This window comes from Xenopus laevis, chromosome 7L (assembly GCF_017654675.1).
Source record: "Xenopus laevis strain J_2021 chromosome 7L, Xenopus_laevis_v10.1, whole genome shotgun sequence".
NCBI classification, from domain to species: Eukaryota; Metazoa; Chordata; class Amphibia; order Anura; family Pipidae; genus Xenopus; species Xenopus laevis.
This window is the reverse complement of record NC_054383.1, coordinates 1591075-1618673: the sequence shown is the minus strand read 5'-3', so window position 1 is coordinate 1618673 and position 27599 is coordinate 1591075. Positions and strand designations below refer to the sequence as shown.

The 27599-nt window shown below is 40.5% G+C and overlaps 1 protein-coding gene across 3 annotated transcripts in view; it reads left to right on the top strand.

The window, feature by feature from the left end:
- Positions 1–27599, top strand: part of rbm20.L (RNA binding motif protein 20 L homeolog) — a 127997-nt gene that overhangs the window by 95869 nt on the left and 4529 nt on the right. For all 3 annotated transcript variants that reach the window (XM_018224961.2, XM_018224962.2, XM_041570100.1), the window contains exons 3-13: positions 143–204; positions 3153–3220; positions 3646–3701; positions 8464–8598; positions 8932–9063; positions 13047–13126; positions 14447–15083; positions 16803–16895; positions 21459–22062; positions 24182–24301; positions 26295–26416. In XM_018224961.2, coding sequence (XP_018080450.1) covers positions 143–204; positions 3153–3220; positions 3646–3701; positions 8464–8598; positions 8932–9063; positions 13047–13126; positions 14447–15083; positions 16803–16895; positions 21459–22062; positions 24182–24301; positions 26295–26416 — 2109 coding nt within the window. The remainder of the gene's footprint in view (positions 1–142; positions 205–3152; positions 3221–3645; positions 3702–8463; positions 8599–8931; positions 9064–13046; positions 13127–14446; positions 15084–16802; positions 16896–21458; positions 22063–24181; positions 24302–26294; positions 26417–27599) is intronic.

Below are 27599 nucleotides of genomic sequence, written 5' to 3'. Positions count from 1 at the left end.
ACCTTTGTAAAGTCATTGCAGAAATGTAAGATTATTATTGTTTTCAGGGTCCATTAGATACTGTATTTGGTAGTGCCCAGGGGAAAATGCCGATAGAAAGAAGTATCTTTGTCTTATATTGTGTATTTGTTATTTTTTGCAGGACTGGGAGCTACATATAAAAGGCAGGATGCACATTCAGAATATGATGAGCTTCTCTGAAACGTAAGTTTTCTGTTACAGAACTGATTGTTCCCTCCACGAGTATTCAAGGGGAACTTTGCCCAAAAATGGCATTTAGCCCATTGAAAGAAAATCTAATTCGAAGCAACTTCCCAATATCCATTATATGTAACTGTCATTGCTATTGTTGGTCACTGTCTGTCACTTTCTTGCTGGCTTTTGTTACATTGTTTCAGGAGTCAGAAACAACTGTGCAGAGAGTATAAACTGCCAGGTAGACATTGATTTCAATGACATTTACACATAGCTATAAACCCATTGACTATAAGGAATAAATGGATATTGGGAAGGTTCTTATAATGACATTTAATTGTATTATGCAAACACTGTATTTCAGGTAAGAACCCATTTACTGTAGAAGGACTGAATCTCAAAAAATAATTTTAATAAACAAACTAACCCAGTCTCACCACAACCCTTGTGCAGTGATGATCTGTGCCAAAGATGCCCTTGGTAGCACTGCATATTCTTTTCTCCTGATTCACAGGACCGGTGCTGTTTTTACCAAAGTGCTTCTATGGCAGATTGCACCAAAACTTCTGCTAATTTTCAACAGTCTCTAAATTTAGCTTTTCAACAGCAGCCCAGAGCCCACTGAGCATGTGCAGTGCCACTGGCACACAAAAGATGTTCTAAAAAGTATAAGAAGATTGGGAGCTGCTGGGGCACATTGAAAGGGCTCGATCATTTCTGTTATAGGTCTGATGTACCTCTGGGTTACATAGTGAGTTAGGAAGAAACATATCCATCAAGTTCAACCTTTTAAGTCTATATATAACCTGCCTAACTGCCAGTTGATCCAGAGGAAGGTGAAAACCTCCATTTCAACCCTCTCCAATTTGCCTCAGAGGAGGGAAAAATTTCTTCCTGACTGCAAAATGGTAATCGGGCCAGTCCCTGGATCAACTTGTACTATGAGCTATCTCCCATATCCCTGTATTCCCTCACTTGCTAAACACCATCCAACCCCTTCTTATACCTATCTAATGTATCAGCCTGTACCCCTGATTCACTTCCCAGCTCTCCCTGTAACACCCCTTTCCCTGCTCTAATCTCATTGGCTCCCTCCTGTCTGCTGGGAGGAGCTACTGGTGAATAAAGCATCCGACCCTTCCTTGTACCTATCTAATGTATCAGCCTGTACCACTGATTCACTTCCCAGCTCTCCCTGTAACACCCCTTTCCCTCCTCTAATCTCATTGGCTCCCTCCTGTCTGCTGGGAGGAGCTACTGGTGAATAAAGCATCCAACCCTTCCTTATACCTATCTAATGTATCAGCCTGAACCACTGATTCACTTCCCAGCTCTCCCTGTAACACCCCTTTCCCTCCTCTAATCTCATTGGCTCCCTCCTGTCTGCTGGGAGGAGCTACTGGTGAATAAAGCATCCGACCCTTCCTTGTACCTATCTAATGTATCAGCCTGTACCCCTGATTCACTTCCCAGCTCTCCCTGTAACACCCCTTTCCCTCCTCTAATCTCATTGGCTCCCTCCTGTCTGCTGGGAGGAGCTACTGGTGAATAAAGCATCCGACCCTTCCTTGTACCTATCTAATGTATCAGCCTGTACCACTGATTCACTTCCCAGCTCTCCCTGTAACACCCCTTTCCCTCCTCTAATCTCATTGGCTCCCTCCTGTCTGCTGGGAGGAGCTACTGGTGAATAAAGCATCCGACCCTTCCTTGTACCTATCTAATGTATCAGCCTGTGCCACTGATTCACTTCCCAGCTCTCCCTGTAACACCCCTTTCCCTCCTCTAATCTCATTGGCTCCCTCCTGTCTGCTGGGAGGAGCTACTGCTGAATAAAGCATCCGACCTTTCCTTGTACCTATCTAATGTATCAGCCTGTACCACTGATTCACTTCCCAGCTCTCCCTGTAACACCCCTTTCCCTCCTCTAATCTCATTGGCTCCCTCCTGTCTGCTGGGAGGAGCTACTGCTGAATAAAGCATCCGACCTTTCCTTGTACCTATCTAATGTATCAGCCTGAACCACTGATTCACTTCCCAGCTCTCCCTGTAACACCCCTTTCCCTCCTCTAATCTCATTGGCTCCCTCCTGTCTGCTGGGAGGAGCTACTGCTGAATAACGCATCCGACCCTTCCTTGTACCTATCTAATGTATCAGTCTGTACCACTGATTCACTTCCCAGCTCTCCCTGTAACACCCCTTTCCCTCCTCTAATCTCATTGGCTCCCTCCTGTCTGCTGGGAGGAGCTACTGCTGAATAAAGCATCCGACCCTTCCTTGTACCTATCTAATGTATCAGCCTGTACAACTGATTCAGGGAGACAATTCCACATCTTCACAGCTCTCACTGTAACAAACCCCTTCCCAATATTTAGGCGGAACCTCTTTTCTTCTAATCGGAATGGGTGACCTCTTGTCAGCTGGAAACACCTACTGGTAAATAAATCATTAGAGAGATTAATATATGATCCCCTTATATATTTATACTAGGGATGCACCGAATCCAGGATTCGGTTCGGGATTCGGCCAGGATTCGGCTTTTTTCACCAGGATTCAGATTCGGATGAATCCTTCTACCCGGCCGAACCGAATCCGAATTTGCATATGTAAATTAGAGGGTGGGGAGGGAAATTGAGTGACTTTTTGTCACGAAAGAAGGAAGTAAAAGATGTTTTCCCCTTCCCACCCCTAATTTGCATATGCAAATTAGGATTCGGTATTTGGCCGAATCTTTCACAAAGGATTCGGGGGTTCGGCCCGAATCCAAAATAGTGGATTCGGTGCATCCCTAATTTATACATAGTTATCATATCACCCCTTAAACGCCTCTTCTCCCATGTGAACATCCCCAGTTGATACAGTAAGTTTAGTATATAAAATACTGCATTTCTATATTATATTTTAAATACATTTTTTAAATAAAACATTATTTATTTATTTGTTTATTTATTTTCAGAATGGGTCTGCACCCTGTGTCAGCTGATGGGCCTGTGAGCAGTGAGTTTGATCCTGTTAGTAATGAAGGTGAGATAGACTCATGAGAATACCCTAAATAAGGAACGGCAGAGAATATAGTGTCATTTCATTGAGCTGAAAGCTTCTTCGCTGTCCATATTTTTATACATATAAATTAAGAGATGGAAGAAAAGCTTTAGATCCCAGAAATGTAAAGAAACCCTCTACTTGAAAAAGGCTGAATAGTTACCTATAGTAAGACACAACCCACAGTCCTCAGCTGGCTACTTATTGCATGTTAAACATAGGTTTCATTGTGTTGCATAGAGCAAAATAGCGCTATAAGTAAGAATCTGCTTATGTAGCTTTCAGTTGCACTAACAAGAAAAGGGATTGGTTAAAAAGTTTCGGAACTTTCCCTAAAGTATGTTGTACTGAGCTCATGAACATATTACTGCACATATTAACCCGCTTCTGTTTTCCTTCTCCTCCAGCTGTTTCTTATCTTCAGCCTGGACTTGCTTTCTCTGCATCTACAGTGGGGGCCAAGGTAAGAAGCACTCCAGAGTACAGAAAGAGACAAACACTGTGTTCAATAGTTAATATATATACACATAACTAAGACCCATGACAATTTTGGAAGGTTGCGTAAAATTATATTTTAACTTTGGCCTTACATACCCTTTAAAATGCAATACCTGCCATAGTTTTATGGTATATCTCTGTACAAACTATGAGCAAACTTAGGGACTGTTCCTGCTAAATTGTGCTTAGTACAGGGAATACCTATGCTGCCATAGTTTTATGGGATCTCTCTGTACAGACTATGAGCAAACTTAGGGACTGTTCCTGCTGAATTGTGCTTAGTACAGGGAATACCTATGCTGCCATAGTTTTATGGGATCTCACTGTACAGACTATGAGCAAACTTAGGGGCTATTCCTGCTGAATTGTGCTTAGTACAGGGAATACCTATGCTGCCGTAGTTTTATGGGATCTCTCTGTACAGACTATGAGCAAACTTAGGGGCTGTTCCTGCTGAATTGTGCTTAGTACAGGGAATACCTATGCTGCCATAGTTTTATGGGATCTCACTGTACAGACTATGAGCAAACTTAGGGGCTATTCCTGCTGAATTGTGCTTAGTACAGGGAATACCTATGTACCATAGTTTTATGGGATCTCTCTGTACAGACTATGAGCAAACTTAGGGGCTATTCCTGCTGAATTGTGCTTAGTACAGGGAATACCTATGCTGCCTTAGTTTTATGGAATCTCTCTGTACAGACTATGAGCAAACTTAGGGACTGTTCCTGCTGAATTGTGCTTAGTACAGGGGATACCTATGTACCATAGTTTTATGGGATCTCTCTGTACAGACTATGAGCAAACTTAGGGGCTGTTCCTGCTGAATTGTGCTTAGTACAGGGAATACCTATGCTGCCATAGTTTTATGGGATCTCTCTGTACAGACTATAAGCAAAATGGGCTGTTACTGCTGAAATTTGCTGAAATTTAGTACAGGGGAATACATATACATATACTATGGGAAACATGGGCAGATTTTACAAATGCTAGTCTAAATCCTCCCAAACCAACACCTTTGATTTTTTTACAGGAGGAAGGTATTATACATTAAATTGCTGCCATATTTAACCTGTCATGCCTGCTGAAGTTGTTTTACATGAAATTGCCACGGCATTTATCATGCTATGCATCTTGTGTTCTGGGGTATAACACATGAAGTTGGTTTTGAATTTTTCTGACATGAATATACTATACATTTATTATACAAGGTTTTCTGGGAAGTATATTACATGAAATTGCAGAATAGTGCAATTCCCTAGGACTTTGCAGCAGTAGAAGCAAACAAAACCTTGCTACATGATGATCGATGAATTGTGGGGAACACTGTAGGTACTGGGATTTGTAGGCTCTTGTAAACACGGATTAAGTGTTGGAAACTTAATAGGAGGAAGGTTGGGTTTTTATTAGCTGCTGCGCTACTCTGCCTACTCCCTGACTCTGAATAGGAACTAGATGTGAATCACTTACTGTAAGAAGGGGGATGAGGCTAATAAAATGCCTGGGCATTCCTTCCTTGCCCTGCCAGACAGTGGCAAAGCTTGAACTTCACTCTAAGCCTGGTGCTAAGACCATATGAAGCTCACTCTTGGGGGGGGCTCCCCAAATGCTCTGCCAGATGTCAGAATAAGTACCTGTCAGCACGAGGGAGTGCAATGAGGTGACTGCCATCTCCCCAACCTCTGAGCACACTGGCTGGTCACTTACAAGAGAAATAGCATATATTTATGTTCTGGGAATGAAAGTTTGTGCTGAGTTCCCTTCAATGCAGTAAAGGGAGGTTGGGCAGCACCAGCAGTCTAGAGCCATATTATTATATTTATATTTTGCAGTTTAGTCCCAAGGCAGTAAATCCTGTAGGTGGCACAGTTTGTGTGTGGGCATTGCTGCTGCTATAATATGATACGCAGTACAAAGGCAGCCATGCGGTGACCTGTTAATCCTGCTGTGAGAGTTTCCTTACACAGTCCAGGGCACCCACAGCAATAGTTTTCCCTGTAAATCAGTAAATCTACGGATATGCTAGTATTTCCTCTGCCTTTATATTCACACTCCTCTCTGCTCCCAAAGCAGTCATGCAGCATAATGCACGTTATACCCATGTAATGCTTTTCAGAATGTATTATAATTAAGAGCTAAATAACTGCCTGCCTTAAAGGACCAGTAACACCAAAAAATGAAAGTGTTTAAAGTAAAGAAAATATCATGTACTGGTGCCCTGCACTGGTAAAACTGATCTGTTTGCTTCAGAAACACTACTATAGTTCATATAAACAAGCTGCTTTGTAGCAATGGCGGAAATTGAAAAAAGGCTAAATGGCACAGGATAAGTAATGGATAACAGATAACATTATGTTCTACAGAGCTTATCTGCTGTGTAATTTGAGCTTTTGCTCCTTTGAATGGCTGCCCCCATTACTACACAGCAGCTTATTTATATAAACAATAGTAGTGTTTCTGAAGCAAACACTGCAGTTTTACCAGTGCAGGGCAACACTGCATTATATTTTTATTACTTTAAAACAATTTCATTTTTTGATATTGCTGGTCCTTTAAAGCGGTAGGTGCAGTTGCTCTAAATGTAAACAGTGTATGTGGTTGCTAGGGTCCAATTGCAATGGTTTGAATGAAAGACTAAAAGATAAATAATATATAGGAGACGGTGCGCTGCTGGATGTCGATTGCCTAATTGCCTAGAGAAAAATAAGAAATTTCCCGATAGTGTATTAACCTTATAAAAAAGGGTAATTAGTGATCACGGAACTACTCGCAGAGTGATTGTTGGGTTGTTGGCTTTTACTAGCCAGATGGAAGATGTTCAGCGATGCCCTGTCTGACCGGTTCCTTGCCAAAGGGAGATTGCATCGCTGAACATCTTCCATCTGGCTAGTAAAAGCCAACAACCCAACAATCACTCTGCGAGTAGTTCCGTGATCACTAATTACCCTTTTTATAAGGTTAATACACTATCGAGAAATTTCTCGTTTTTCTCTAGGCAATTAGGCAATCAACATCCAGCAGCGCACCGTCTCCTATACATTACTTAAATCTGCACAGGTGGATACGTGGATCCACCAACCTTCTCTTGTACTTCACTAGCGCGGCCCTTCATACATGACCTACTATAAATAGGAGATAGTTAAGTATGCAAAGTAAAAATAAAACTTTACCCTCACAGAGCAATCACTTTTAGATGCCCCCCCCCATCTGATAGTTGGAAAAAGGCAGAAGAGGAAGGCAAATAACTAAAAAAAAACTATAAAAAAATTAAAAGACCAACTGAAAAGTTGCAAAGAATAGGTCATTTTATAAAACATGAATGGATCAGTTCAATGTAAAAATAAAAACTGGGTAAATAGAGAGGTTGTGCAAAATAAAAAATGTATCTAATATAGTTAGTTAGCCAGAAATCAGACGTATAAAGGCTGGAGTGAGTGGATGTGTAACATAATAGCCAGAACACTACTTCCTGCTTTTCAGCTCTCTAACTCTGAGTTAGTCAGTGACTATAAGGGGGGCCATATGGGACATAACTGTTCAGTGAGTTTGTAATGGATCCTCAGCATTTAGCTTAGATTCAAAATGACCCCCCTCAAGTCACTGATTGGTTACTGCCTGGTAACCAATCAGTGGAAACCAAGAGAGCTACAAAGCAGGAAGTAGAGTTCTGGCTATTATGTTACACATCCAGTCACTTTATACATTACATTTTTGCCTAACTATATTAGAAACATTTTTATTTTGCACAGCCTATCTATTTACCCAGTTTTTATTTTTATACTGAACATTTCCTCTAAAGCCTAAAGGTGAAGTAGCCCTTTAATACCCGAGTCTCAATTTATGTGCTTTTAATCTACTTCTCGTTTTCAGACTGAGATTCAAAATAGGCATTTAAAGTACACAGAGGTCCAAACAATTCCCACAGGCCCAAGAATTTGTATTTGCCAGACTCAATGGATTGCCAGACGGTGCCTGGTGCTTGTTCAGCAGAACGGCACCTTTCCATTTAGTTCTTTTGCCATGTTCCCTTACCAGCCTAGCCCTATTCTTCTCTCCATCCCTCTCCACTTGCTTTCCTTCCATACATACATACATACATACATACATACAAATGGAAGACTTCTACCTTCCAGTCCATACAGAAAAGCATATAAAATGATGGCTGTAACAGGGGACATCCAGTTAGATTCTGCTCTACCGGAACACGTTGGTAATGTTCACTTCCAAATAAAGCAAGGGCCATTAGATGAAGTGGTGAAACTGATACACTTGGCTGAAGGCAGGACCACAAACAGAGAGGTCGGGTTTCTATAAAAGTCTAGCCATGCATTCTGAAAATAGATATTTATGTCTGCAGCGGGCAGAGGCAGGGCTGTATAATTCATTCTGAGCTGCACTCACATCACTGGCACCCATTGCCATCACAGAGAGGGACACATAATAAACTGGGCCCAATAAACTTGCTTTTTCCTGTATTTTATAATAAAATGTTTCTGAGCACAGCCCAACAAGATACATAGGGGTACAAAGAGCTGCTACTCAGAAGCCCAGGAGTCACCTGGGAGAAACCAAAGTATCAGCCTGCGCCACATATACTACTTGACTTGACAGAACAAAGCAGGCTGACTGGGAGGTTTAGAGTTGCCTTGATCCGATACAATAAACTGTATAGTATGACTCTGTACTGACCAGTCCTGCACCAACTATAATCCTTGTTTTTTTGACAGAACAAATCCGCCATTGGCCGTGTTGTGCATATTTGTAACATCCCTGAAGGAAGCTGCAATGAGAATGATGTTATCAACCTGGGACTGCCTTTTGGAAAAGTCACCAACTACATCCTTATGAAGTCAACCAATCAGGTAACTAAACAACTTGATATTGAGAACACACCACTGCATACATATTGAGTACATTGCTCAAACTGACCATTCATATAGGGCAGGGCTGTATGATAACCGGATGCTTGCATAGCAAGGGCTCTCATGCTGAGAAGAATGAATATTTAGCCTTCACTGTTTTATTTTCATATAAAGGAAAAGTCTTCTATCCTCAGTATTCTGGCTTTAGCTAAATATGGGATAGTGGGAAAAAGAACCACCTATGGTGTCCTATGATATTTATTTAGGTGGTGGTTATTTCAGCTCTCAGTACCACCTGATCATTTAAGAAAGATTTGTTTCCTTTAATACAAGGCATTTCTGGAAATGGCATATACAGAGGCAGCAGAAGCCATGGTACAGTTCTACCAGGAGAAACCTGCAATGATAAATGATGAGAAACTTCTTATCCGCATGTCAAAGCGCTACAAGGAACTGCAGCTCAAGGTGAGTGATTGCACCGGGGGCATAACCATGGAGGAAGCTCAGGGGGCTCACAAAGCATAAAGCACCTTGTCCCCAATATTTACTGGGCCCTAAATTAAATTTTTGTGGTGCCCAGTCATTGTTCTGTGTTGTACTGTATGCAGGAGACCAGTGATCCCAAACCAGTAGCTCGTGAGTAACATGTTGCTCTCCAACCTCTTTGATGTTGCTCCCAGTGGCCTCAAAGCAGGTGATTATTTTTGAATTCCAAGCTTGGGAGCAAGGTTTGGTTGTATAAAAACCAGGTGTACTGCCAAACAGACAATCCAAAGGTGTGGGAGCGCACTTCCAAGGTCACAAATAGGTCGCTTCAGTTTTCTTAAAAAATTACTTTTATTTAGACATTGTTAAAAAAGAATTACATCAGCATTTGGTCTGACACGTTTCGTATAAACATACTTCATCGGAGACCTCTAAGGTCTCCGATGAAGTATGTTTATACGAAACGCGTCAGAAAACGCGTCAGACCAAATGCTGATGTAATTCTTTTTTAACAATGTCTAAATAAAAGTAATTTTTTAAGAAAACTGAAGCGACCTATTTGTGACCTTGGAAGTGCGCTCCCACACCTTTGGATTGTATGCAGTGGATTGTTTCCTTAGCGACGGACTCGGGGCGGCAGCACCAGGGTCACACTACCGAAAGGGTAAGCCAATCCTATTTATATATATAAATGAGGAAAACCAATGCTTTCTTGGACATGAGTGTATTCCCCCTTGTGGGATATTGATAAGAGCAGGGTTCGGGGCATATCGCACCCGAACCACCACATCTGAACGGTGAGCGAACCAAAGCATATGGAATACCTATATAAACTAAGAGGATAAAGCTTATATAAAAAAACTTTTTTTACCCTCGGAACTGATGTTTGGTGGATAATTGTGTAAAAGGGTTGTTGAATAAGTACTGCCAAACAGAGCCTCAATTTAGGTTGACAATCCACATAGGGGCTACTATATGGCCAATCACAGCCTTTATTTGGCACCCCAAGAGCATTTTTCATGCTTGTGTTGCTCCCCAACTCCTTTTACTTCTGAATGTTGCTCACGGATTCAAAAGGTTGGGGATCCCTGCAGTAGACACACCAGCGTCCCCCATTATGACAGGTCAGATTTATCAAGGGTCGAATAGTCAATTAGAATTTTCAAGTTTAAAAACTCACACATTTTCATTTTAATCCCCATATTCGAATTCGAATCTGAGATTTATCACACCTCGACCATAGAAACGGTCCAAATTTGAATATTTGCCACCTGTTGAGTTCATGTACAAGTCAATGGTTTTGTTCGGGAGAAAAATCATTAGATTCATACAAACCAAATACGTTTTGAATTTTCAGGTCGGAACCATTCAATCAATTATTAGCCATTAGATTTTTTTCTTAAATAACCTCCCAGTCGAATTGTGAGTATATTCGAATTAAAAAAAAATTCACATGAATTTGAAATCCAGCCTTTGATAAATGGGCCTCCCCATGTATGCAACACAGCAGACTATAGCATACACTGAATACAAGTTAGGTGTCATTATGGGGGACGCTGGTGTGTCTCCTGCATACAGTGTTGCCAAATTATTGGGGAAGGTCCTTGCTCCTCATTTTGGACTGCAAAGACCTGCACCTGTGAAAGCTTACCAATGTGACAGGGTGCAATATGAAAAAAAACATGGTGTTTTGGACCTGTAGTTTGCACCCAATTATGTATGAACTCTACAGAATATTGCTAGTAATACCGTTACATTATAGATAATGCTTTGGGTATGCAGTTAAGCCAAAACACTCTCTAATTCTGTAAATAGGCCCTGTATTTACCGCACTTTTCTGGTGTGTCAGCTGCCTATAGCAACCCCCTGCACATTGAACGGTGGCTAAAACAACAACATATATGTTAGGGAAATAATCCTACAAATTAAATATTAAGAATGTCCTGAACACCTGCAAATCCAGATAATGTGAGAACACATTTACAGCACTTTTGTGCACTATAGAAAGTTTAGTAGGAAATTAGGAAAGCCTATTCTGTCCCATGGGGCCGTAGGCAGCTGCACTCCATGAGCATGAGATTGTCACTGTTAGTTGGTCACAAGATGTCATTTCGCTGATTTATTATTTCTATTATTCATACGGCAATAGGGATTTATTATAGTGAATGGCAAAGCTCAGGTTGGGAAAGAAATCCAAGGCCACCCAGACTGCAGGCGATTTCCAGACCCGGGAGAAAGGGAAAACCACTTTCTTACCCAGAAAAGCAGTGCAGCTGTTTGGGGTTCAGTCACTGAACTGTCACACGCTCTATAGATCTGCCAATATAGGACACAAATTCATTGTATTTTATGAGCCCATTCTACTTCATGTGTGGCCGCAGTTTCCCCCCACTCAGAGCCATAGCAGAGTAGATGTTTTCTGCTTTTCCTTTTAAATTATTTCTGTTTTGACTTAGAACATAAGATCCTAAGTAACTTAATTTCTCTATTACCTTGACCCCTAAAACCACATCATTTCACAAAGTAATAGGTGAATCTGCCCTTGACAGTTCACCCCCAATGGCACAGCCAAGATCGCAGCCACAAAGAACATTGTTGATTTTATGCAGGGGCAGAGAAACGTTTTTCCACCTAAGAACGCGATGCATTTTGGGATGGGAAATACAAGGTAATATAACATGCACAATTCGTAGGCTTACCTTGTCCTTTAATTTGATGCTGTTGTGGCAAGTCATTTGCAATTGTTTCTGAAAGCAGTAACTGTCTGTTTACAATATCTGCACTGCTGGCTCTGACTCCTGCAAGCTGATTAACAGACCTGGAGGAGAAACTTCTCGTTACATTGTTTTATTCGAAACCAGAGAAAGGGTACAAATACTGCTCTCAAGTGCAACTATATTTGCAAATACTTTTTAAAAACTATAGGAAAAAGATTTCATTAGTGTACAGGGATGGGATCCATTATCCAGAAACCCATTATCCACAAAGCTCTGAATTATGGAATGGTGTCTCCCATAGACTCAGTTTTACCAAAATAATTTTTTTCTCTGTAATAATAAAACAGTTGCTTGTACTTGATCCCAACTAAGATATAATTAATCCTTGTTGGAGGCAAAACCAGCCTATTGGGCATATTTAATGTTTATATGATTTTCTAGTAGACTTAAGGTATGAAGATCCAAATTACGGAGTGATATGTTATCCAGGTCCTGAGCATTCTGGATAACAGGTCCTATAACTGTATAATGGTTCCCCTTTAAAAAGAGCCAAGTTTTACTTTTTATATACACAACAAATAGCCTGGAGCCCATGAACACCGGTCAACGCAATAAGTATTTAAAATTGCTGGCAGTGTGAATTGTGGTCTATACAGTTGCGTGGTCAACAACGTGGCTCCTTGGGTGCACTCCCGGCTCATGATATAGAAGTTTTTTCTATATTTATTTTCCGTGTGCATATGGAAAGGTAACCACGCCTCTTAGCTTCATGCCTGTAGAACAAATACTTTTTTCTTACTGTTATTTCACCTTTAGGTTTAACTAATAATACATAAAATCTGTTATATCGGTGTCGTCTGGTTTATTGTTAAATAAACAGCTTGGTTAATGTGCGGTAAATTATCTTCCTTGGGTATTTGCTCAGATGTAGAAATCCGATAAGCAGCAAATCATATGTGAGGGCAAATAGGGAATGCAATAAATCACAGACGAGCTGCATGGTATTAATAGAATGAACTCGATAGCTTGATTTGGAAGTGTTTCCTTGTGCTATACATTGAGTCAGGCCCTATGGAAACAGGGCAGGATTTAGCTTTTGTGTGACACTTTTGCACAAGGAATGAGAGTGTTTTTGGCGGCAGCACATCCCTTTATCTTGGTGTATATTTAATCACCCAGCCCTTCAGCTCTCCCACCTCCCTGACCTATTCCTTTCTAAATAAATAACCATCCTCTTATTTTCAGAAACCAGGGAAAAATGTTGATGCTGTTATCTACGACATCCATTCACAGAGGGAAAGAGACATGTTTCGAGACACAGACAGGTAATACTGATGTGAAAGGATGAGAGTGATCAGAATGATGAGTATCTGGCTAAAATTAGGGGTGAATGTTGCAGTGAATGTTGCAGTGACTCAATTTCCCACTTTGATAGGTGGAGAGGGATCTCAAATAATGTAATAAACCTGGTTTCTTTGTCTAGTTGGCGGGTACCGTGTATCAACTTATTTAAGAATAATGTTCCCTTTCCCAGGTGTCACCAACAAGCTGCGGATTTCTTCCATTTAATCTGGGAATGCCATTACATATTGAGCTTTTGGACACAAGTCGTAAACTATCTAGCAGATAATCTTGACTTCCCGAGAATAATTTCACCTAAAGTTTGCCTTTTGGGGGTCCTAGAAGAGATAATCCCAGCTAAATATACTCGAATCTCTTTTTGTATCCTACTCTTTTATGCAAAAAAAACTGTAGCCCTACACTGGATGGGTAACCTCTCACCCTCTCTCAATGCTTGGATACAACTGGTTAACAAAGCAGTACCCCTATATAAGCTCACCTACGAAGTTAGGGGAACACCAACAAAATTTGATAAAATTAGGGGCTTGTGGAATGACATTGACCCGACCCCTCTATAGCACGTCTTAACTGAATCCATCTCCTATTCTGAAATCCTTCATGGTTTGTTCTCCTACCTATCCTCGAGGGTCCCAACCCAGCCTTCAGATGTAAAGTTCACCTGAGTTTGATAGTGTCCATCTCAACTTCTCAATAACTGTATTGTGTTATGCTTGGTGATAGCCTGTGCCATATTTTCTTCCTGCCTAACTTCTACAGTTTAGTCTGCGAGTGTACTTATTTGTTGTACCGTATATACTCGAGTATAAGCCGTCCCGAGTATAAGCCGAGGTACCTAATTTTACCTCCAAAAACTGGGAAAGCTTATTGACTTGAGTATAAGCCTAGGGTGAGAAATGCAGCAGCTTCTGGTAAGTTTCAATCAAAAAAATTGAGGGTTTCTGCTCCCATTGGAGGTGCCGGCGTCTCGTTTTTGGATGCCGGCGACCATTCTTGGACACCGGCGAATATTCTTGGAGACTATTCTTGGATGCTGGCAACTATTCTTGGATGCTGGCGACTATTCTTGGACGCCGGCGACTATTCTTAGACGCCGGCAACCGTTTTTGCGCTTGTCCCGAGTATAAGCCGAGGTAGAGTTTTTCAGCATATTTTGGGGGCTGAAAAACTCGGCTTATACTCGAGTACATACGGTATGTATGATTGATGTGTGTGTTTAAAATAAGAAATAAAACTTACCTTTAAAAAAAAAAAAAAAAAAAGAATAATGTTCCCTTTATTTACAGGTATCGAAATGAAAGGGAAAGATCTCGAAGCCCAGTAAGTCGCTCTTTGTCCCCAAGGTCCCACACCCCAAGTTTCACTTCATGCAGTTCCACCCACAGCCCATTAAGTGCATCAAGAGCAGAATGGGCAAATGGCAGGGAGGCTTGGGACCAATCAGCTTATGGGAGACGAGAAGAAGAGCGAGAGCAGGGTACATGGAGAGACAGCGGCGAGGAGAAGAAAGACAGGACAGATCACTGGGTGCACGATCGCAAACATTACTCCTGGCAGCTTGACAAGCAAGAGTTGGACGATCGTATGGATGGACCTAGAGGCCACAGGGAGAAATATGGAAACTCTCACTCATCATCCAGATATAAAAGCAGAGATGGGGAATATTATAGAAAGGAGGCAAAGACAAAGATAGAGGGAATGCTCCAAGATACAGCAGAGAAATCCAAGAGAAAGGACGAGTCTAGAACTCGAGAGGCCAGGGTGAGCAGCGACGACACAAGCAAGAAAGAGATACGTGAAACATCACCAAGTCGAGAGGCTGAAGGCAGCAAAGAGAAGGAGGCAAATAAAAAACAAACAGACAGCCCTAACAAGCAGCCAGAGGAGGAAAGTGCAGCCAAAGAAAATGCATTCAAAGAAAAGGTAAGCATGCATTAACAGCAGCAACCCCTGCCAACAAGTACACATAGGGGGTTATTTATCAAAATCCGAATTTTTCAGATTTTTTTAAATATAAAAAGTCCGACCTTATTTATTATTAAAAAAGTTTGATAATATCGAGCAAAAACCTGAAATGTATGATTTTTTTTTTTTGAGGATTTTCCTAATAAATCGTTTTTTGGGATTTTTGCCTGAATACCCTGAAAAGGTTGGATTTTCTGGCTAATTCCAGTGCCGACCACAGAAACCTCAAAATAGTTACATAGTAGTTACATAGTTAAATTGGGTTGAAAAAAGACAAAGTCCATGAAGTTCAACCCCTCCAAATTAAAACCCAGCCCCATACACACACCCCTCCCTACTTTTAATTAAATTCTATATACCCATATCTATACTAACTATAGAGTTTAGTATCACAATAGCCTTTGTATTATGTCTGTCCAAGAAATCATCCAAGTCCCTCTTATAGTCATTAACTGAATCATCACCCGGCAGTGCATTCCCCAACCTCACTGTCCTCACTGTGATGAACCCCCTACTCTGTTCCTTTAAATGAAACTTCTTTTCCTCTAGTCTGAAGGGGAGGCCTCTGGTACGTGATTCTCTTTATGGGTAAAAAGGTCCCCTGCTATTTGTCTATAATGTCCTCTAATGTACTTGTAAAGTCTAATCATGTCCCCTCGGATAGGGTCCTCTGCCATTAACTTATACACAATCTTTGTAGGTCTGAGATGGTGGATTTTCGGATTCAGGCTTTTTGCTGCATCAGGCTTTAATAAATCTCGAAAAAATTTGAGTTTTAAAAAAAAACAGAAGATTCGAGTTTTGCCCCAAAAGCCCGACCGATTGTATTGAGGATGACTGCCTGCCTACTCTATGGCACTATGATACAAAGGAGTTCCATAAGCATACCTGACTGGCCTCTCATATCCTTAGAGGCACTGATCTCTTGCCAATGCATCACTCAGGGCCCTGTCATCTCTGGATTTAATATGTCAGCACTAGAGGGGGGCATAATGACTACAAAACCCATAATAATAATACAATGTGAGGGCAGTATCAGTAGCCAGGAGCAGCTGTCATTATGAAAACTCATATTGTGTGCTCCAAGGTCACAATCTTTCATCGGTGGATTGTGCAGACCCCATAATGTAGTGTGAGGGGCAGAAGTATCAGCTGAATTAGACCGTTCCTGGTACTGCCTCTGAATTATGTCAGATCCTGTGCTGCTTGGTTATAGGCCAGTTGTCAGCACTCGTTTGTATGGAAACACTACAAATCCCATGATGTAATGTGACCCTTAACTAACATGCAGGTAGTGCTGGAAGCAAGACTGTCATCTCTTCATGATGTTTCTGCATTATTTTATATGCCATTTAGCATTGATGTAATGGAAACACTACAAATCCCATGCTGTTATGAGGGCCTCTATGGCAGCTAAAGGAGGCAGTCAGCTTTTGCCACAATGTGGAATGATGGGTGTTGAACTTGTGGCACACCCCACATTTAAGATGCAATTTATCAGCAGAAGGTGGCATTCTATCACCTAAAATGTTGATTTGTGTCATAGTACAGGCAGATTAGAGGCACATCATGTGCTTGTGCTGTCAGATAACATGAATCTTATGTCTACAGTCCGGGCCTGGGTTTGGCAACTATGCACATGCTCTTATTCAGCCAATATATATGTCTTTCATTCAGGATGAACAAAAAGATGAAACAATGGACCATAATTCTGTATCACCCAAACATGCGGAGACGTCAGAGGAACCACAAGCTCCTATTAAACAAAAGGTAAAACTGAGACGCTCCATTTTTTGTCTGTAGTCATATTTTTCATTATGCTGAGAACAGAGTGAGAGTCACATAACTAACAAGAGTGAAATCACATAACTAACAAGAGTATTGTGCATAAAGTGCAGCTTAACCCAAAAGTATATCTAAACATGAGAAACTGGGTGATGTATATATATGACATTTTCTAGAATAGTAACATTCTAATAGAAGTCACTCTACAGCAGCTGGTCGTCATGTAGAACAGACATCTCCTAATTTAAGTTGTCAGCTGGCTTGTTTATATTAGGGCACACATACCATGTTCTTGCTGTGTGGATAATTACCAGTTATTTCAGCACTGCACCCAATAGGTTGCCTTTGCAAAGCTCTAGTAATGGAAGGGGAATGGACCAGTACATAAGATTAAATATTACTCTGGATATAATAGCTGTCTTTTGGTTTCACTGTTGTAAGAGCTGCTATGGAATGGAGCTGTGCTGCTGAACAGTTTTTCTGGAATATGAGCTCTTGTCTCCTAAATGGGCGGAATTCAGACTGCAGCTATGGAAGCTGTGTTGTAAGACTGACTATGGAAGAAGATGTTTTTGTTCTAGAGCATTGGTCAGGGCGGAAAACACGGATACCAGGAAAACTCCCGGTGGGCCAAAGTGTCAGTGGGCCCTACTGCTTCTAACCATTTGGCCTATTTCATGGTCATTACCAATTTCTATGAGAACAAAGAGGATAAATAGATGGATTAATAGATTATAATATGAGGAAGAGGAAGAATAATAGAACTGAGAGTGGGCCACTGGTCTAAGGTCTTTGGGTGGGCCCCTGTTGTCCCAGTCCGACACTGCTCCTGCACAAGCCACAGCAGGTTGAGCATGCAGCTGAAGATTTAGCCACTGCCTTTATGGGGCATCAAGGACTCTTGGCAAGAGCAGAGAGATGCAAAGAGATTATTTCCCAATGAATTGCCTGGCATAGAATCTGTAAAAGGATTGGACATCTGTCTTGTCGTGTAACAGAGATGTTTCCTGGAGCTTGTCCAAAAGGTCTTGCAATAAAAGCTGCAATAAAAATCCCAGCTGCTAGTGTTGTGTTCATATCTCAGCTAGCAGAAGAATGGATCTGGACTCCCAACCAAAGAAGAGATGGAAGGGTGCAGAACACAGAATGGTGAATGACATCCTGGAGACATTTCTTCTGCACCATGCGTTAATCTTCTTGACTTCACCCTGGGAAAAGGATTCAGGGGATAATCAGTAACTGGAGACTGGAAGTTGTGGTGAAACTGTGGTTTTCCCGGAAGCAAATAGCTAGCCAACAGGTTACTTTTTCTGCATTTTGGAAACCGTAGAGACCAGTATTTGAACAACAGGTCTTTATTTGCAAAATAAATTGCAAACAAAAGACAGCTTTGGACAGCTGTCAGATACTTCCAGATGACCATCAAACCAAACAAGCTGATAACCTTCTGCTATTATTTATTTCTTCCCACTGCAAGCAGTTCAGTCAAGCTCAGAATGAAGGATCAGTTGCCTGAACCAGGGGCAAAATGTTACTGATTTCCCTGGTCAAGCTATGCTGAAATATTACATAAGCCTGGCACTTGTTTGCCCCCAGCTCAAGTTGCAACCATATCATTATGGATGTTGTGTAGTCGGGGCATGGGATAAAACCATCACAAACTGTAGGTGTAAAAAAACTAAGGTCTGCACTTTGGTTTATTTTGCATCACTCACATATTTCCTTGCATAGAAGGGTGCTTACTGTAAGAAAAAAATGACCATTTACACGGGGAGGCACATTTATAAAAGGTTGAATTTCGAATTCATGTGAGTTTTTTTAAACTCCTTTAAATTCAAATATACTCGAAATTCGATTGGTGGGTTATTAAATGAAAAAAAAAAAGAATATCTAAAACTCACACAAATTTTACTGACTCGATAACTTGAATCAAATTCAAATCGAATTTGACTAACTGGATTCAAGTTTTTTTCTCTGAAAAAACTCAAATGTCGGGAAGGCTGGTAACATTTCCAAATTGGTTCATGGACCTCTCCCATTGAGTTATACATGAACTCGGCAGATTTTAGGTGGCGAATAGTCCAATTAGAATTTTTTAAGGGCCAGAGTATGATAAATCTCGAAATATGAATTAAAATTCGAATCGAGTTTGCATAATTCACAATTCCAATTCGAGAGTTTTGACCATAAAAAAAAAATATCCAAAATTTGACCCTTAATAAATCTGCCCCCAAAAGTTAGGGAGTACTCGGAATGAATATTGGTGGACCATCTTATCATATGGACATCGAACAACATGAATATAGTATTTATGAAAGGCACCTCTGATTGGCAACTCAAGGCAGAAACATGTTTGCCCTGAAAGCTGCTGGGGCATATAACAAACTCTTGTGAGTTGTAAGGGCGAGGTCGCACAGGACGTAATGTTGCGTTTTTAAAATCACGTATTTGAATGTAAATACACACAAAATGAAGCCCTACTAAAAATAAGAACAATTTTTTTCAGAAGAAATTCCAATACGCCAAGGAAACGCCATATTATTGAACTGTATGGGATCTGCAGGTTTGGAAAATACACTTTGCTCTAATACACAGTGAATTTTCAATATGGCGGCCAAACTCTCGCAAGATGGACTGCGCATATACTGTACATATTTGCGGTGGTGTATGCTGGTGACATAATTACGTTGCATATTGACAATCAGTCCGGCTACATTTTGCATGTAAATTGCTATTCCGCTTGGCTTTTTTTCCAGAAAAGTTCAGAGTGGAATTGAGGGTAACGAGAAAAAACAGAAATACAGGCTGAGAATGAAAAATGCATATTATCATGTGTGTGTGGTTTCATTGATGTATTTATGCTGAACCATGCATTTTTAAAAACGCAATGTAAAAATGCCGTTTGACCCTACCCTAAAAGGGATCCTGTCATCGGAAAACATGTTTTTTTCAAAACCCATCAGTTAATAGTGCTGCTCCAGCAGAATTCTGCACTGAAATCCATTTCTCAAAAGAGCAAACAGATTTTTTTATATTCAATTTTGAAATCTGACATGGGGCTAGACATTTTGTCAATTTCCCAGCTGCCCCTGGTCATGTGACTTGTGCCTGCACTTTAGGAGAGAAATGCTTTCTGGCAGGCTGTTGTTTCTCCTTTTCAATGTAACTGAATGTGTCTCAGTGAGACATGGGTTTTTACTATTGAGTGTTGTTCTTAGATCTACCAGGCAGCTGTTATCTTGTGTTAGGGAGCTGCTATCTGGTTACCTTCCCATTGTTCCTTTGTTTGGCTGCTGGGGGGGAAAGGGAGGGGGTGATATCACTCTTGCAGTACAGCAGTAAAGAGTGATTAAAGTTTATCAGAGCACAAGTCACATGACCAGGGGCAGCTGGGAAATTGACAATATGTCTAGCCCCATGTCAGATTTCAAAATTGAATATAAAAAAATCTGTTTGCTCTTTTGAGAAATGGATTTCAGTGCAGAATTCTACTGGAGCAGCACTATTAACTGATTCATTTTGGAAAAAAAAAAATTCCTATGACAGTATCCCTTTAAGGCTGTGGCCCCTGCAGAGTTCTCTTGACTGGGGAACAAGGATAAAAAAAAGTAAACACTGCAAATCCAGCATTAGTGTCCATCTAAACTTACCATTTAATGCTGTGCTGCTTTAGCTGAGCCACTGGCATGCCCTTTAATCTAATAATAAATCAACAATTTGCAGTGTTGATCTGCTAGTAATTAAGGTAGGTATTAACATTTGGGACCTAAAAAAAGATCTGTATCCATTGATGAAAATGATCCGGCTGACTTATGTCCCACCCTATGTTATTTCATCTGCAGCAGTCGAATGTGATACAGTATATAGATGACACTGGCTTGCATAGCTGTTGTCTAAGAGAATTGCCCTCCTCTGACCTTCCCTTGTAACTTTACTTTAGGGCACTTTTTGTCTCACTGATTGCCCGTGAACATCACTTTGCATATTTTTCACTTAGCTGGCAGGATTTACAAGTGTGTTATATATGCGAGAGTGTGTGTGCGTGTGTGCACGGAGAATCTTTAGCTAGACATAAATATTTTGGATGTACATGATATTGTGGGGATGGTTCAAGATGATTTTATGATACATTTCAGTTCTATGGCAATAAAGCTCAAGAGACCCAGTTGTGTTTAATGAATATTCATGTTGAAGAAAATGTTCTGGGAATATCTCCAGGTTTTTATCCTTCTAATTATGAGCTAATGGTCAGATGCAGACGGTATTAATATCATGGGCAGGCAAACGGTCTGGTAAGCACGGACAGAAGCTAACATGGCATTAGTGATGTTTTTAGGGTGCTGCATTTAGTAACATTAGATAGCAAGACATGACGATAATGAGAAAAATGTTGTAGTTACATATTTGCTTCTCACGATAATAGTATACTTGTAGCATTACAATGGAGACCTAGCTTGTTTAAAGACTTAACAAATTAATAGGCATTTGTGGGTGGAAATTATAAACCTAGGCTCACTGTAATATTCTGTTTTTGTATCATTTTAACAGGAGGATGAGTGGGAAAGCGGGAGTGAGGTGGAAGGTGAACCTTGGTACCCAACGAACATGGAGGAGCTTGTGACTGTAGACGAAGTTGGTGAAGAAGATTTAATCATAGAACCAGATATCACAGAACTGGAAGAAATTGTTCCTGTGCTCCCTAAGGACAATGGCAGCTGCATTCAGATGTGCTCTCATGGCATCTGCTCTATAGATTTGGAATGCAGTAGCCGGTTAACTAACAGTGCTTGTTCATCTCCTCATGAAGCCTCTATAGCCATGAGCTGTACCTCAATAAGAGAAAGTGCCAGTCCTGAAAGTAGCTGCTGTGGGCCAAATATTCCGGATGTAAGCCTTCATTCTGAACAGAAATCTGAGGAACTGGAGCAACATGAAGCAGCAACAAGTCTTCATGAGAAAGAAAGCCTAGCAGAGAGCTCTAGTAGTCCAAATAATTCAACAAACGTCCAAAGCTCTACCTATAAGGAAGACAACAATCTGGTTAATTGCATGGACTTGTGTAAGAGGAAGGACGTTAGAGACGATGCGAATGAGAAAATGAGGGATATTCACACCCAAGAAGAAAGCTGTGAAAAGAGAGAGAGAGTTTCTGGTAATAGAAATATATCTTTTATAAATTGTTACACATTTATCCTCCCAGAAAGTTGGCTAACACAATAACAATGAATGAGATGGTGGTTTTCTTTTAATAAGATGACATGTCTTTCTGCATTAAGAATAATTTAAAATGAGGTGTTTTAAGTTTATTTTAGTAGAGTTGTTTTAGACAGTATTGAAAACTGTTCTGTTAATATTGTTGAAAATGGAAATGGGATAAAGTTAAATCAGTCTCTAATAAGAAATAAAGGAGAGTGAATTTCATGGAAAGGATGGTTGATAAAACTGGTGTTTCAATGGTGAAACAGAATTGACAAGAAATAGCCAGTGTTCCTATTTCAGCCTGTTTATAATATATTGCCTTGCATGCACTGATGGCCAGACTATATTTCTGGAAAGGAAAAGTATTATGAGTAGTTGTAGGTGTTAGCAGAGACTTGGTATGTTTATGGGCACATAGGCTGATGCTTTACACAGCTACGTATCATTAATAAATAACCTGCATATTTCAGCCATAATACAGTTAGACTCATCATGTTTATAAGCTTTCAGCTGAAGACAGCACTTTTGTCAAACAGTAAAGCCATGAATCACCAGGCAAAGTGTGGTAGACTTTGACATTGTGTAGGAAGATGTTTGGAATTTTGCAATTGTGCAAAGTTTGGCATTGTTTGCCCCATCAATAAGTGTTGCTAAGGGGTACATATCCATGAGCTTCTGTTACAGTTAACATTTTTTACATACAGAAGCTTGGAGCTCTCTTTTGTCCCCAACGTCCTCCACAGCAGTTTTGCTTATAGCGTCTAATTCCAGTGGTCCAGCTTAATATCTGAGACCAGAGCCTGTGCTGTGCAGTCCGTACCTGTCAGTGATGGGGACTTCAACTGGGTGTCAAGATTAGGAGCATGCAATTACATGAATGTAATGAAAGTGTTCTCGTTAATTTCGTATCCTTTAATGCTGGGGTCCCCAACCTTTTTACTTGTGAGCCACATTTAAATGTAAAAAGAGTTGGAGAGCATTGAAAATCAATGGAGCTGTCAAATAAAGGCTGTGATTGGCTGTTTGGTAGCCCCTATATGGACTGGTAGCCTACAGGAGACTCTGTTTGGCAGTACCTGGCTTTTATGCAACCAAAAATTGCCTTCAAGCCAGGAATTCAAAAATAAGCTCCTTCTTTGAGGCCACTGGAAGCAACATCCAAAGGGTTGGGGAGCAACATGTTGCTCGCGAGCTACTGGTTGGGGACCACTGCTTTAATGTTACAGTGGATGTCGTATGATGAGTAGGATGCAGTCTCTAATAAAGGTGCTGTTTGTAGAAGTAAGAAGCTTATGTATTTCTTACAGCAGTCTACATTGTCCCATCAATATCACTGAGCAATATGTAGCATTGGAACCATAGGTCTAAGGTTCCAGTGAACACAATACACAGTGTGGGATGCTCAGGCCACAGATAAAAGATATCATCAGCCATGAGATTTTATCTCGGCTCAATAAAAGACAGGATTTCTGTTTCAAAGAAAACATTTTTAAATGTAGATTAAAATGATAACTCGTTGCTACTCCAAAGAGTTGTTTTTTTGTTTTTACTAGTCCTTGAAAGGTCACATGTGCCTGGTGCTGTGGTTTCCTAGCTGCTTCCATAGCTGCTGACAGGCGTTTATCAGAGAAAGCAGCAGCATATGGCTACAGTTTGTGGTATTTATAGGTTCTGCTATACAGGCAAGGCAGTGTCACTGTTGTGTAATTCTTAAGGGGGAGAAAATAGCTGCCTATATATATTTATAGACGTGTGTTTAACATGGCTGCAGTAGGACACACAATGTAAAAAGACTGGGAATCCTAATAAAAGTATTTTATGGTTTATAAATGTATTAGCAACAGCAGTGAATTTTCTGGGAGATTGCCAACAAAGGGGCCAGTGTTTTGGTTCAAGGGTCAGGCCCTAAATCTGGCTTAACTAGGCTGTGGCTAAGATGTATCAGGAATATGGGCCATGGTTAAAATGGATCAGAAATAGCATCTTTTCATTCTGTTTTGAAACGTTGGAATTAAGATTTGTGCACGCGATCAGAAAATCTGAAATGCTCATTTTTCTTAATTATTATTTAGGTCATTCTGTATCATCTGAAGTAAAATCTGCTAAAATACAAGAAAGTGAATCGAAGGAGAGACAGTCGTCGCCTTCATGGGAACAAGAAGATGTGTTCAGCGAGCTCAGTATCCCTCTAGGTGAGTTCAGATGGGCTGAAACGGATACGGGCATATGATCTGGTTTGTGCCATTGGTAACTACTGACACGTTTTTATTGCTCTGCCATACAGAAAGCTTAAAATCTACTTAAAGGAGATGTATACCTTGTAATTTTTATTTGGTGAGTTTTGAATGCAAGTGAGTGTAATGCAATTTGGGCCAAACTGACTTGGATTGTAATCTTAGAATGACATGTAACCTGTCAGTTCAGAGTTGTGGTCTGATCATTATTATATGTGATAGCAATCTGTGTCAGTCATATTGGGGTTCCCCCTTACTAACTTGAAATATTAAGGTAATAGTATTAAGAGTTTAACTTGTTATTTGATTGCTAGGGTCCCAGTGACCCAAAACACAGACAGTGGCTTGAATAACTGTCAGGGGACCTATCGGCTCCCAGCCGGGAGTAACCTGGACCAAGGAGGAAGCTTTAGGGTAAAAAGTCCAAGATCGCAGTACAGGAGGGTTCTGGCGAAGACGAAATTCAAATTCAGGCAAAAGTTCAAAGGCAGGCAGAATGAATGCAGAATCCAGGTCCAGGCAAAGGTCAAAGTCCAATAATCAAGAAATCCGGAATAATAGCATCCAGGAACGCGTAAACAAACAAGTCCTATACTTGGGCATTGAACCAGCGTCTTGAGCGTCGTTATATTTTAATTTGGCGCTGGTTCGTGATGTCATCGTACCAGCGCCGACTCATGACGTCATCTCGCCGGTGCCTCCGCTACCCACGTGGCAGCTATGGGCGCCACCATCTTGGATTTCGCTGCCGAAGGGAGTAGATGCGCTGAACACGTCCAGTGCTTGTGACAATAACATATTGGAAGATGAATAGGGAGGGCCTGAATAGATAAGTAACAAACAATATGTATTAAAAATGTGCTTTATAGTTGCCATGGTGATTTACCTTATCAACCAAACAACAGAACAGAAAAGCTAATGATGCTAAACCAACAAAAAATGAAAATCAAACCTTTAGATATTTTGCAAATGATATATGTATATTTCTATGCATTTTTGTATATCTATGTTGTTGCAAAACTGTCACCTGTACATACACTAGATCCAGCCGCCCTTCATAAATGACCCATTCACAAGCCATCTTACTGTTTACCTGGGCAAGCGATTACGTACATATGCCCTCTTTCCTGGGCCAAGACACTCATGTCTGAAGTATGAGAGACAGATGCTGTATAGATGCCAAATGCCTGTGAGCTTAGACAAGTCACTTTATCTCTCTGTGCTCTAAGCACTTAAATTGCTGTTGGTAGCTTTCCAAGGCTGAAACAAACAGTGCTATCTACTAGAGATATGTCAGAATAATATTGCTTGATGGTCGCTCTTGTATCCCTTCAAGGAAGACCAAAAAATTCCACAAAGCACAATATTATGGCAAATAAAGAAATATGTCCTGAATAGCTTCTGGTACATTAGGGAATCCAGTTGTCAGAGAATTGCACATATATAAATAGTGGTTGCTTTCTGCCATATCAGAAAGCCAAAGCCTTTCCCCGAACTTCTGACTGCCACATTTTCCCATGCTTAAAACAACACAACTTATATTTCCACAAGCAATATCCACACAATTTCCACTGACTTGACCGATTAGCCTTAACATGTCTTGGTTTTGTTTTCTTTCTTATCTGCCCAATGTTTATTTATTGTTATCAGTTGACTGACCCTGCTATGTGTCATGTGGGTCTACTACTCTAATCAGGGATAAATATGTAGAATAATGCCATAAAGCAGGGCAGTGATGCTGTTTTGTACTTAAAGTCAGTCATATACAGTAAGAACCAGGATATATACTACGTCATGCAAGTACCAAAACTGACTGTGATTTTTTTACCCCCCAAAATCCCCATTACATAAGACAATGTTACATATTGCTTTTAGGCTCAGGTAAATGCTCTTGACTTTGTTGCCTTTGATTATTTCTATTTCTTAAAACTGCCCCTGTTACATCTTATAGGAGTGGAATTTGTGGTGCCGAGAACTGGCTTTTTCTGCAAACTCTGCGGCATCTTCTACACCAGCGAGGAAACTGCAAAGACATCACATTGTCGCAGTCGTGTGCACTACAGAAACCTACAGGTATATCTCGCTATTTATTCAGTCATCCCTTAAATCAGGGTTCTTGTGTAATGTGTGTCAGTGCTGGAATCAGGAGGTTCCTTGTGCACTGTGCTTGCACTTTGCCCTGTTGGACAGATATATTTACCCATTAAACTCAATCACCACTTCTAATTATATAGTTCTTCATTGTTAAATAAACTTCAGTAACTTCAGTAAGAGCTAGCTATCCTGCAAAACCACAATTCCCAGAGCAATTAGGAGAGAAAGCAGATTGCTTAGATAAAGAGTAGATTCTTGAGCAAGTAATAAAAGAAACTGTTTTTAGGATTTATCAAAAAAAAAACAACCAAATTTTCAGTTAAAATGGTATGAACCGTTTGTAAAATGCTGCTTAGTAATAAAAGAAACCGTTTCTAGGAGTTATTGAAAAAAAACAACAAATTTTCAGTTAAAATGGTATGAACCGTTTGTAAAATGCTGCTTAGTAATAAAAGAAACCGTTTCTAGGAGTTATTGAAAAAAACAAACAAATTTTCAGTTAAAATGGTATGAACCGTTTGTAAAATGCTGCCTTGAAATCCTTCAAATTGTTCGATTCAAAGGATTTAATCGTTCAATCAAACTATTTTCCTTCGATCGCAGGATGGCCAATTTTGCTGAAAAATACTTCGATATTCAAAGTATTTCAATTCAATGGTCGAGTATTTTCTACTTTGAAATTCGACCCTTGATAAATCTGCCCCTATATGTGTTATATCTATTGAGGCCTTGTTAAACCCCAACTTCCTGCAGATGGGATGAGACTTCCATGAAATCTTACTGTAAAGTGTTCCCAAGAGCTGCATTGAAGGGTTGTCTTTAAACCTTCTTACTTGTGGTTAAGATTAAAGCAGACGGGGTACTGGCTCTGCAAGGCTAGATGATATAAGATATCAATGAAAAAGCTTTCTCTTGTCCCAGAGGCCCCTCGTCTGCTGCACCACTCAGAGAGTGCTAATATCCCACCTTATAAAATGTTGTTTCTCATTAAATCCATAAGCCGACTACTAGTGAGACTGAAGGCCGAGGACAGATGCTTTCACTGTGAAAGTTTAAGTGCTTGACATTATCAAGGCTTCATACCATGAAGAGATGTGAGATGCCAGCTGTTGCACTTGTCATTATTTAATGGCTCTTTACTCCACGCTGTTATGAAGAAGGT